Source organism: Triticum urartu, chromosome 4A (assembly GCF_056163025.1).
Source record: "Triticum urartu cultivar PI428250 chromosome 4A, HENAU_Tu73, whole genome shotgun sequence".
In the NCBI taxonomy this organism is placed as follows: domain Eukaryota; kingdom Viridiplantae; phylum Streptophyta; class Magnoliopsida; order Poales; family Poaceae; genus Triticum; species Triticum urartu.
In genome coordinates, this window is record NC_141876.1 from 609,137,395 (window position 1) to 609,149,581 (window position 12,187).

The following is a 12,187-nucleotide window of genomic DNA, read 5'->3' on the forward strand; positions in this document are numbered from 1 at the left end:
TCCACAATTACACAAATTATGCGTTGACGTGAAACTATGATAAGTGGCTTGTTAACAAATTTGCAGAAAAGGAGAAGTACTAATATTTTTCTCAGCAAGAGTTATACAGCCGGTTGGATCAAATACCTTCTGATCATGCATTCTTGATGCAGGTGCAAGCAGGAGGCATGCAATAAGCATGGATATGTTGTTGCGTACTGAGGTGGCTATTTGTAGCTTCTGAACCACGGACCCTGCAAGCATGAACCACACTATTTCAGTGTGCAAGCATCCCAGTAATCGAAAACGTCCAACTATGCATCTGATGGCACCCCTGCCTTCCCGCGGCGCCTCCCAAGCACCTTTGTGGTCTTCTTGCCCGAGGAGCAAAATCACGGTGATGGCCATGGCTTCCACGGCCAAGTGAGTTCTGAACCAAGGAAGATTCATATGCCTATCTTTTCCTTTCATTGACCTTTACTTTGTCTTGGATATCAAGGGATGGAGTTCCCGGAAAGGCCTTCAGTCCTCGCAAGGCGCCTCACAGAGACCGAGTCGCCCACTCATTGCCACCTGAAAAGAGAGAGATTTTTGATTCGCTTAACAGTTGGGCAGAGGACAACATTCTGGTGCTCTTGAAGCCGGTTGAAAGATCCTGGCAGCCACAGGACTACCTGCCAGACCCTTCCTCGGATAGATTTTATGATGAAGTCAAGGAGCTGAGGGAGCGAGCCGAGGAGATCCCCGATGAATACTTGGTATGTCTGGTTGGAGACATGGTCACTGAGGAAGCACTCCCTACCTATCAGAAAATGCTCAATATCCTTGATGGTGGTGTCCGCGACGAGACTGGCAGCAGCCCAACCAGCTGGGCTGTCTGGACGAGGGCATGGACGGCCGAGGAGAACCGACACGGCGATCTCATGAACAAGTATATTTATCTCACTGGGAGAGCTGATATGAGGCAGGTGGAGAAGACCATACAGTATTTGGTTGGTGCTGGAATGGTAAGCACTTGTGTCTGATTGTGCCACCCTTCTTTGTCAGAGCTTCCATTTTCCTTGATTGATTGTTTTATTGCTCACTTAAATAAAGGGAAGGGAACACAAATTTGTCATTGTCAAAATGATATTACTTCGTTCATCCCATGTGTTGGCAACCTTCAGCAGCATCCAGTTTGTTGTAACTACCCTGTGTTGTTCTTACTTGTTGTAGGATCCAAAAACCGAGGCCAATCCCTATGAGTTTTTCATTTACACGTCTTTCCAAGAGAGGGCAACCTTCATATCTCACGGCAACACTGCAAGGCACGCCAGGAAGTACGGGGACCAAAAGCTGGCCCAGATATGTGGCACCATCGCGGCCGACGAAAGGCGCCATGAGCTTGCCTATACCAAGATAGTGGAGAAGCTCTTCGAGGTCGATCCCGACTACACGGTCCTGGCCTTCGCCAGCATTATGAAGAAGAAGATCACGATGCCCGCCCACCTGATGTATGATGGGCAGGAGGACAACCTGTTTGAGCACTTCAGCGCGGTGGCACAGCGGCTTGGCGTCTACACCGCCATGGACTACGCCGACATCCTCGAGTTCCTGGTCCAGAGGTGGAACGTCGCCGGCCTCACTGGGTTGTCCGGGGAAGGGCGGCGCGCTCAGGATTACCTCTGTTCCCTAGGACCAAGGTTTAGGAAGCTGGTGGAGCGAGCTCAGGGGAGCGGGAAGCAGTTGCCGGTTGTTCCTTTCAGCTGGATCTATGGCCGGCAAGTGCAGCTTTGAGTAAGATTTCAAGACACGAGTGTATATTATATCCATTCTCTTTCTTTCTACTTCTCTTCAAAATCTGTAATAATTGTTGAGTAATGTAAAGTTGTAAACACATCTACACTCCATATGCCGAATAAGCTTAAAATGACATAATTATACGAACACATCCTTCTATGTATTCTTTTTTATTGTGGTCTCCTTGAGCTCCTTGATAGTTTTCTGCTGCGCAAGCAGCCGTCAATGTTGCATTCGCCGTTCTCTTCGTTGGTGAAGATGAAGTAGGTCAGGCACCTCACCGCTTCTTGAGCGTGAGGTCCCTGCTCTACTTCATCTTCCCCAACGTCGAAATTCCCTTGTTATTCTGATTGATATCGTCTCGAACAATATGAGTACAATCCTGTATATAGACAAATCTTAGCGGTAAAAAGGGAGATATGTACAAGACAATTACCGTGGTTATTAAAAAATAAGGCAAGACTATTCTCAATATGCATTAACAGCAGGTGAACTTGAGAATGCTTTGCGATATGGTCATAGAAATCAATCTTATATTCTTGCATAGAATACTACTTTCCCCGTTCATAATATAAGAACGTTTTTTGCCACCTGTTTTCTCGACCACGTACCTTATCACAATGACGCACGTGTACGTCGCCTCTGCCCCAGAATGGGCACCAGTTTCGACGCCCCTCTGCCGTTGCTCCTTCCTCCTGCTACCGCGAGAGGTACGAGACGCGCCCGAGAGAGGAGGTGGGGCTCGGAGGCCGGTGATGGGGATCAAGGAGATGGGTGTGTTATGAAGTCAGGGGAGGCAGAACGCTGGCGGCTGAGGCATGGAGGCTGAGTGGATTAGGGTTGGGTTTCGTTGTTTTATAGGGTAGGAGTAAGATTAGGGTTGGGTTTCGTTGTTCTATGGCGGCTGCTCTTTTGAGCCCGGCCCATTTACTATTTCTGCTATCCTTTTTTTTCTACTTTTCTATTGGACCAAAAACTTGAATATCCTTTTCAATGTGAAAACTGGATATAGATATCGGTCTATATGCGATGTGGTTGCATTCAACTAAAAAAACATGTTTAGATGGTTAGAAGGACAGTGGTATCTCAATCCAACAAGATTCAAATTCTAGACTTGACACTAGTGCTCACATTTTTCTGGATTTATAACAACCTTCCGGCGATGTGTGTTCATTGGGAGGAGACATTCCCGTCAACTACGAGGGTGTCTGAGGCGACTTCGTCAATCTCAAGACAATGTCTTGTCTCAGTTTCTCAGAGATGGTCATAGGGTGCACGTGTGTGTGTTCATAGGGGTGACTATATGCTCGTATGTATGAGTGTATGAACGTCTACGTCTGTATTGTGTTCAAAAAAATGGAGTTGGATCTAAAACAAAGATCGGTCTATATTTAGAAATACATGAACTTGTTTCTATTTATATTTACTTTCTTTGCAATACAAATTTAGGAACCATGTGCAAAAAGGCTTCGGCAATACTTATCGAAAAAGGCTTCAAACTTCTTTTTATGTAACATACTAGTACATTATCTTGTTCTCGTGTAAAAGTTGAGCATTTTTTTCGACTTCATTTTCTATTATTTAGCCATCAAATGAACTTTGGGTTATTTGTTCAACATATTACAAATTTGAACTACAAGTATAATAGACAAATGCCAAACGTTTTGAATAAAAACGCATTTAGGTTCTTAAGTACTCCCTCGGTAAAGAAATATATGATCGTTTATAGATCACTAAAACGGTCTTATATTTCTTTAAAGAAGGAAGTATTTTTGTGGATGTTGTCCACCAAAATGAAAAAAATTCAAATATTAAGTTTGGAAAATTCACACACTCACATGTATTTATTTATTTGCTTTGATTTCTAAAAATATATATAAACACCAAGAAATATGAAATTTTTGCATGATGTCATGATATGACCTCAAGAGTTTGTGTTGAAGTTTCAAACAATTTCACTAAAGTTTGACTATACATTGCTCTGTAACTGGAGCATCTCCGAGGAATCATCGTATCATTCGAAGGGAAACTATGATGATTGAAGTCAACCTCAAACTTTATTCATCAGTTGAAGTGAAAATCGTACCGTAGGCCGTAGCTTGTGGAAGGGGAAACAAAGTCCGATTGGCCATTGCTTGTGGGCCGGACCCGGATGGACGTGCAGGCGTTCCGTTCTCGACCCCTCTCGGGTTCAGACCCAACCTAGCTAGCTCTGTTTTATAGCGATGACTACGTGAGCTTATGTCTATACTGACGCTAAAAAAAAGATAACTACACACAAGCCAGGCGATCGAGCCGGAGATCGATCAAGTATGGACGATCGACCTAAGGCGTCTTCGGCTCCGCGGTGGTCGGAGGCCGCGAAGGACATCCTCGGCCTCGTCATCGACCGCCTTGGCTCCGGCGCCCCAGCTGACCACCACTGGACACGCCACCTCTCTGTCTCCGCAGTGTGGTCTCAGATCCTGGTTCTATGGTATTGAGTACATGTGTTATGTGCATATTGTGTATTGAACCTGCCTCCTAGTTCTTTATATAGTTGAGGTCCGTAGCCCAGCTTTATACACAAAAGCAATACATCGTGTAATTCATATATTTTACATGATATCAATCGCCGCCGCCGCCGCTCGCGCGCCTCCCGCGCCGGCCGCCACTCCTTCTCACTGCGGCGTGCTACCCTAGCCGCCGCGCTCGATCTCCCCGCTCGCTCAAGACCCTCGCGTAGCGTGTGTCTTTCCAAGTGTTCCGCCGGGGATTCGATCTGTATGCAAAGCTAGCTAGACACCGAGCAAAATCCATCCAGGTGCCTGCCTGCCTGCTTAGCAGGTTAGCTTTCTAGTCAAGCGCTTTCACCATCGCGTCGCTCCACGCCGCAGCCAAGTCGCCGAGCGAGCGGGGCTCGCTTGCCGAGTCCACTCGCGTCGCTGCCGCGCCACAGCCAAATCGACGACCCGCCGGCTCGCTACCCACCCGCTTGCATCGCCTGCCAAGCTGCCGCGCATCGTCGGATCAGCGATGTCGTCAACCGGCCCGTTCGCCGCCGTCTCTGTCGTCCCGCCGCCGGCACTCTACGGCGCGGCTCGGCCAGCTCGTCCTGACTTGTTGCACACCTCGGCTCCGCTGCCCCCGCTGGTGTACGTCGCCGCTCCACCGCCGGCGGTCTTCGGCCAGTCTGTCGTCGCCCCGCCGCCGGCGATTTCCGGCCAGTCCGTCATCGCCCCGCCGCCGGCGCCGACTCTGGCCGTTGACCCCTTGCTATTGCGCGGGGCGTTCCATGCACCCGTGTACGAGACTCCCGGGTACTGGTAGGGGTCGTCAGCAGGCCTGCACTCGTCCGCTGGGCAGCAAGCAGACGGCGCTCAGCATCTGTCAGTGGGCCAGCAGGTTTTTCCAGCAGGCCATCCGGTCTATCCGGTACCGCAGTGACAGCCAGGGCTCCTTCCCATATCGTTTGGAGAGTACTCATCGCCGCTGCCGAACGGTGGCTACGGCCTCCCCATGGCGTCTTCGCCCCCCTCGCCGGCCCTGCCGCCGGTGCCCTGGGACGCGGTGCTCTTTCCAGCACTACATGCCGCCTCTACGTCGAATAACTACACCGGAGGTGATGATTGGTACATGGACACCGGGGCTACGGCTCACATGTTTGCTCATCCTGATAATCTTATCTCCTTCACTCCCGTCACCACCGACCGCCGCATCATTGTCGGCGACGGTTCCACACTCCCTATCACACATGTCGGGCACACTTCCTTTCCTTCTAATTTCATACCTATTACTTTGTCTAACATACTTGTGTGACCTCATCTTATTAAAAACCTTGTTTCGGTTCGTCGTTTAACTCATGAAAATCCTGTTACTGTTGAATTTGACGGGCTTGGGTTTTGTGTCAAGGACGCTCGAACCAGGATGGTACTTCATCGATGTGACAACCTCGACGAGCTCTATCCGGTGCATTCGCCGTCCACCTCCACCACCGCACCTGTTGTTCTCTCCGCCGGCGTCGATCTCTGGCACGCTCGTTTGGGTCATCCCAACCCCGTCACACTTCGTCATATTCTTAAGAGTTTCAGTTTCAGTTGCCATAAGATAGAGGATCACACCTGTCATGCCTGTCGCGTCGGCAAACATGTTCGCCTCCCATTTAATAACTCCACCACCATAACTTCTTTTCCTTTTTCAGTTGATTCATAGCGATGTGTGGACCTCTCCGGTTCCTAGTAATTCGGGCTATTTATTCACATGCCCATATACTTCCCAGCAGAATGGTCGAGCCAAACGCGTCCTTCGCACTCTAAACGATTGCGTTCGCATGCTCCTGTTCCATGCTAACGTGCCACCTCGTTTCTGGCCGGACGCACTCTCTACAGCTTCTCTTCTCCTTAACCTTCGCCCTTGCCGCCCACGGTGGAACTATGCACCTCACCATCTTCTTTTCGGCACGCCCCCATCGTATGATGGCTTGCGTATTTTCGGGTGCCTTTGCTATCTTAGCACTACCGACTCCGCTCCTCACAAACTCGCACCTCGTTCTGTCGCTTGCATCTTCATTGGCTACCCCTCTAACTTCAAGGGATATCGGTGCTACGATCCCGTCTCCCACCATGTGTTCACTTCTCGGCACGTTTATTTTGATGAGCATGTGCTTTCGTTTCACCAGGTACCCCCGGCTGTTCCTCCCGCCACCGGTGATGTGGGCTCCTCGATGCCTCTCCCAGGACGCTCGCGCGCCTCTCTTGGCCCGCTCCTGGCTTTGAGGCGTGCCCCCGCATGCGGTGCCCCCTTCAGCCGCGGCGCTGGCGCCCCCTGCACCCCCGATGTTGGCGCTCGCGGCCCCCCCGGCGCCCGCGGCCCCCTCGGCGCCCCCGGCTTCCCCGGTCCCCTCGGCGCCCCCGGCGCCTATGGACGGTTCGGTCACCTGCGCCCGTACGGGCGTGTTTTGCCCGAGCTCGCGCTACGCCTTGGATTACTACGTCCATGCGGCGTCCACCTCTAAGCCGTCGCCGTTGCCGTCCTCCGTTCGAGCCGCTCTTCGTGACCCGCTCTGGATGGCTGCGATGCGAGAGGAGTTTGACGCCCTGTTGCGCAACCAGACGTGGCAGCTTGTTCCCCGTCCCCGGCACGCCAACGTGATTACCGGAAAGTGGATCTTTAAACACAAGCTCCGTCCTGATGGTACCCTTGATCGCTACAAAGCGCGCTAGGTCGTTCGTGGCTTCCGACAGCATGCTGGCATCGACTTCACCGACACCTTCGCTCCGGTCGTTAAGCCCGGCACGATACGCATGGTTCTCCACCTTGCGGTCTCCCGTGATTGGCCGGTGCACCAGATGGACGTCTCCAACGCCTTCCTCCATGGTCACCTCGAGGAGCAGGTCTTCTGCCAGCAGCCCACTGGGTTTGTTGACCCGGCACTTCCCGACCACGTGTGCCTGCTTTCGCGGTCCTTGTACGGACTCAAGCAGGCTCCGCGCGCTTGGTACCAGCGCATCGCGACGTTTCTCCACCAGCTTGGGTTCCGCTCTACCCGCTCGGACGCCTCGCTCTTCGTCTATCATCAGGGCTCTGACACGGCCTATTTGCTGCTCTATGTCGACGACATCATCCTGACGGCATGTACGACTGGTCTCCTCAGTCAGCTCACGGCTCGTCTTCGCGCTGAGTTCGCCATCAAGGACTTGGGTCCTTTGCACTACTTCCTCGGTGTCGAGGTGGTGCGCCGTCCGGATGGCTTCTTCCTTCATCAGCGGAAGTACGCTCACGAGCTCCTGGAGCGCGCCGGCATGCTTAACTGCAAGCCCGCCGCTACGCCTGTTGATACGAAGGCCAAGCTTTCTTCCACGGATGGTTCTCCTGCTTCGGATGCATCTTTCTATCGGTCTATCGTTGGTGCTCTCCAGTACCTCACTCTGACTCGACCAGAGATTCAGTATGCCGTGCAGCAGGTGTGTCTTCATATGCATGCTCCTCGAGACATTCACTGGGCTACCGTCAAGCGGATTCTCCGCTATATCTGTGGCACTATGGATCTTGGCGTCACGCTTCACACCTCCGCCGACACCGCCCTCACCGCCTACTCCGATGCAGACCGGGCGGGTTGCCCTAACACTCATCGCTCCACTTTGGGCTATTGTGTCTACCTTGGACCCTCACTTATCTCGTGGTCGTCCAAGCGGCAGCCTACGGTCTCTCGCTCCAGTGCTGAGGCTGAGTATCGTGCGGTGGCCAACACTGTTGCCGAGTGTTCGTTGCTTCGCCAACTGCTTTAGGAGCTCTCTTGTCCTGTTGACCGTGCCACGGTGGTCTACTACGACAACGTCTCGGCGGTCTACCTCTCCGCTAACCCAGTGCATCATCGACGGACCAAGCATATTGAGTTGGATATTCATTTTGTTCAGGAACAGGTGGCCCTTGGCCATATTCGTGTTTTACACATCCCTACTTCCTAACAATTTGCCGATATCATGACCAAGGGCTTGCCTACGGCGTCATTTGACGAGTTCCGGTCCAGTCTTTGCGTCAGCTGCGGTGCCGCTTCGACTGCGGGGGGGGGGGGGTGTTGAGTATATGTGTTATGTGCATATTGTGTATTGGGACCACCTCCTAGTTCCTTGTATAGTTGAGGTCCGTGGCCCAGCTTTTTACATCATATATACGTGCCTATGCACGAAGAGCAATACATAGTGCAATTCACATATTCTACATACGGCGTGCCCTCTCTTTCGCCGACGACTGTGGTGCCTTCCAGGCAGTGTGCCGTGCCCGATAGTGGTCGGTCTCTGCCGACCGCGCCCGCTTCCGCGCTGTGTGCCGTTCGTGGCACCTGGCCATGCGCAGCCACGTCATGGCGCCACGACTGCTGCCGTGGATTGTCTTGTCAGATGGCTCCTTCTCTGCACCCTCCCACGACGGTGGCTGCCGCATCCCTACTTTGCCGAAGAGCGCAAGATGCATCGGCTCCACAGATGACTGGCTTACCCTCGACTGCACCGACGTTGAGAACGTACATAGTAACTTCTTGCACAACCCTTTCTTCTTGCACAAGCGCATTAGTGCCGTCTCCAAACTTTTCGAGGTCCGCAAGGTGCTCATGCGGTCGGGCCCTCATGATGTCGTCGCTTTCCTGACCAATAATTGCAACTATCGTCCCGCTCCCGCTCCCGCTAGGGTTCCCCCCTCCGCCCGCCACAGGCGGGCCCTAGCCCCCCCCCCCCCCGCCGCCGCCCGCCTGGCGCGGCGCCCCGCTCCCCCGTGCCCGCTTCCCCGCTCCCGTTCCTCCGTTTTCGCCGCCGCTCCGCGCGAGCGCGGGCGCTCCGCCCCGCCCCTCCCCCCTTTCCCCTCCTCGTCCAGCCGCCTCCGCCGTCTCCCCGGGAGGCGGTCGGGGTGGCGCGCCCCCCTTCCTCCTCGTTCGCCCACCTTCGTCCCAACCCCCCCCCCCGTCGCCGCCGGCGGGCGCACCCGGATCTGGCCGGGTGGTGTCGGCGGCGGCGGGACGTTCCTTCCCCGCGCGCGCTCCTCCTTCCCGGGGTGGGGGGACGCGGCGGTGCTGCTCAGCCGGTGGCGCTCTGGAGGCCTGGTGCGGTGGCCGGCGATGCTCGCCGTGGTGGTGCCGCCTCTTGGCGGCAGGGCGGTCCGGTGGTGCTGGTCGGTCAGCGGCATGTCCCCGGCCCAGATCTGGGCCCGTAGGGTCCCGTTTGGGTCCTTGCGGGTCGTCTCCGGCGCGATCGAGATGCCCTCTGTATGGGGACGCAGGGGAGCGGCTTGGACTGGGACAGTGACGCCGGCGGCATGCCAGCTGCTGCGCGGAGGCGGGAGCTGTCCGGGCCTTTGAGGGCCCGGCCGGGCCTTTGGGGCCACGGGCCCGATAGGCTCATGCTATGGCGTCCGGTCGGTTACTGTCGTGGACGGTGGAGGTGGGGCCCTCCCGTATGCCGACGGTGCTGCTGCACTAGTCCCGGCTCTTCTTCGTTGTGCAGGCCATCTTCGCGGTGCTGTGGTGAGACAGCATGGGAAGCTTCGTGTCTGTGTTGGCGTCGGGTGGTGGTCGGTTTGGTGGCGAGCTCCGAAGTGCCTGAGGTAGAGGATGGGAACGGGAGAAATCCCTGTTGGTTTGGTCGACACCGACGCGGTGGCGCTTGAGGGTGCCGCCAGACCTTCCTGGAGGGCGTCGGGGCTCCCCTTCCTCTCTCCTCGTGGTGTACCGGGGGAAACCCTTGGCAGCAGCGTCGTCATCGCCGCGTTCCTTCTTGGAGGTGTTGATTGGTACCGGCGCTTCGGAGTCTCGGAGCTTGGTGGACGATCTCCGGTGGACGCAGCGGTCGCGAGGCTTCGTCGTTTTTGTCGATCCGCCGTTATCGGCATTTGTTTCTTTTCCTTTTCTTTTCCTTTTCTTTTGGGCGTGCTTGTGCTGCTTCCGCCCCAGCACCTATCGTTGGATGTATCAGATGGTTGCTTTGGAATACAAAGCGGGGGGAAACACTTTTTCTTATAACTGCAATTATCCCCTCATCTTGGTCCGGCCGGGGAAGGGTGTGTGGCTGCCCGAGCCGGAATCTGCTCCCTTCGTCTACATCATCGACATTGCTTTTGTTGGGGATAAACTCTACGGGATCACTCAGGCCGAGGACCTCACCTCTCTCGGTATCAACTTCGATGATGATGGTGTGCCTGGCATCTCCGGTATCGAGCGACTCATCAGGCACCCACCCATGCGCAGTTACTGTTTCCATACATGGAGGGATGACGACAATCATGAAGACAATTTCGAGGCACAAACAATGGGGGTGATAAGCACGAGGTCCATAAGGATTATGAGTACGATGATGGGACAATGACTGAAGAGGAATACGAGAAGGATTGCGCCTTAGATGAACTTAGGGAGAGAATTGGCGACGACATGATTCTCGATGGTACAGCCTACCTGAGATACTATGATGCACCAGATGATTTTGTTTCCGTCATTTGCCACTTGGTCGAGTCACGCGGGAAGTTACTCATGGTGAGAAGACAACTACAATGGCCCTTGCACAACACCAAATTCACTCGCAAGGTGGAGGTTTTTGAAGCGAATGCCAGCAAAGGAGTCTGGATGCCGATTACCGATGGCCTAGGTGATCAAGCGCTTTTCATTAGCAGACCCTTCTGCAAGTCTATTCATGCCTATGTAGATGTGGAACGTGATACTATCTATTTTATCGACACGGGCGAGATGTTCAATATGAAATCCCAGACTATTAGCCCATCGAATAGGAACATCAACCACCGACAGTCAATGTGGATGTTTTCTACGGATCTTGTGGTTTAACGATTTCATTTACCAAAATAGGGGTTTGTTAGACATGTTAGAGATCCACATAGATCTTTTCCTTAATCGGTGGCTTGATGTTTTTTTTTTGAAAAACGGTGGCTTGATAGTTAGTACACCTTTTGTTCCTAAATGTAAGATAAGACGTTTTGACAGTTTTAAATTGAACCGCCAAAATGTCTTACATTTAAAAACAGAGGTAGTATATAATAATCTTGTAAGATGGCTTGATAGTTTAATTAGTTAGACGTGTTGTATCCCTGCGCTTGCACTCCTCTGCTCCCCGAACAATGCTACAATTACGAACTAACTTACGGACTTGAGGCTACCAAAAGAGCTGGAATCAGTTGGTTGGTGGGGTGGATGTAGTCCTGGCCATGGGAAGCCCGGCCCGGCCCAAAAAAGCCTGACCCGGTCCAACCTGACGCTGCTCCTGGGCCGGGCTCAGGCCTAGATTTTGAGCCCGATGGCCATGCCGGGCCCGGGCCTGTCGGTTTTGCGATTTCCTAAATGGGCTTAGGCCAAGGCCCGATGGGCTTTTACGTGTTCGGGCCGGGCTCGGGCCTAAAAACCAGGCCTGATGGTCGGGCCGGGCCGGGCCCGGGCCTGGGTTTTTGCCTTGGGCTTGGCTAGGCCCGGCCCGGCCCGAGGTTTGGCCAGGTATAGGTGGATGGCCCCAAAACATGTCCGCCTGTACGATTGTTCCCATAAGCCACGTCTGTAGATGCATCATTTTCGGCCGCTCCCCTCCCCTCCATGGTGCCCACAATTTTTACTTAAATTTATTCATTGGTACTAGTGCTAGTACTATCTCCGTCCTGATTTATTGATACTCTTAGTATTTTGTGTCAAATTTTAACCATGGATTTAATTAACAAAATGGTAATGCATTTTACAAACAAAAAGTATAATTGAAAATTATGATTAAATACAAATCCAACGATATATTATTTTGTGACATGCATTAGCATTTTGACAGTTAAATCCTGATCAAATTTTGGCTCAAAGTATGAGGAGGAGCAATAAACAGGACGGAAGTAGTAGATGAAGAACATGCATGTCCGGCTCATGGGGTACTATCATCCTCCCAAAAGATTTTTATTTGGTCGCTAGGGCCACGTTGCCGAC

At 53.1% G+C, this 12,187-nt stretch overlaps 1 protein-coding gene across 1 annotated transcript; it reads left to right on the top strand.

Moving 5' to 3' along the window:
- Positions 1-241: 241 nt before the first annotated feature.
- Positions 242-2,133, top strand: LOC125554427 (stearoyl-[acyl-carrier-protein] 9-desaturase 5, chloroplastic-like). Its single transcript, XM_048717988.2, has 3 exons — positions 242-402; positions 479-986; positions 1,195-2,133. Exons 1-3 carry the CDS (start codon positions 242-244, stop codon positions 1,753-1,755), a joined length of 1,230 nt encoding a protein of 409 aa, XP_048573945.2. The 3' UTR covers positions 1,756-2,133.
- Positions 2,134-12,187: the final 10,054 nt, after the last annotated feature.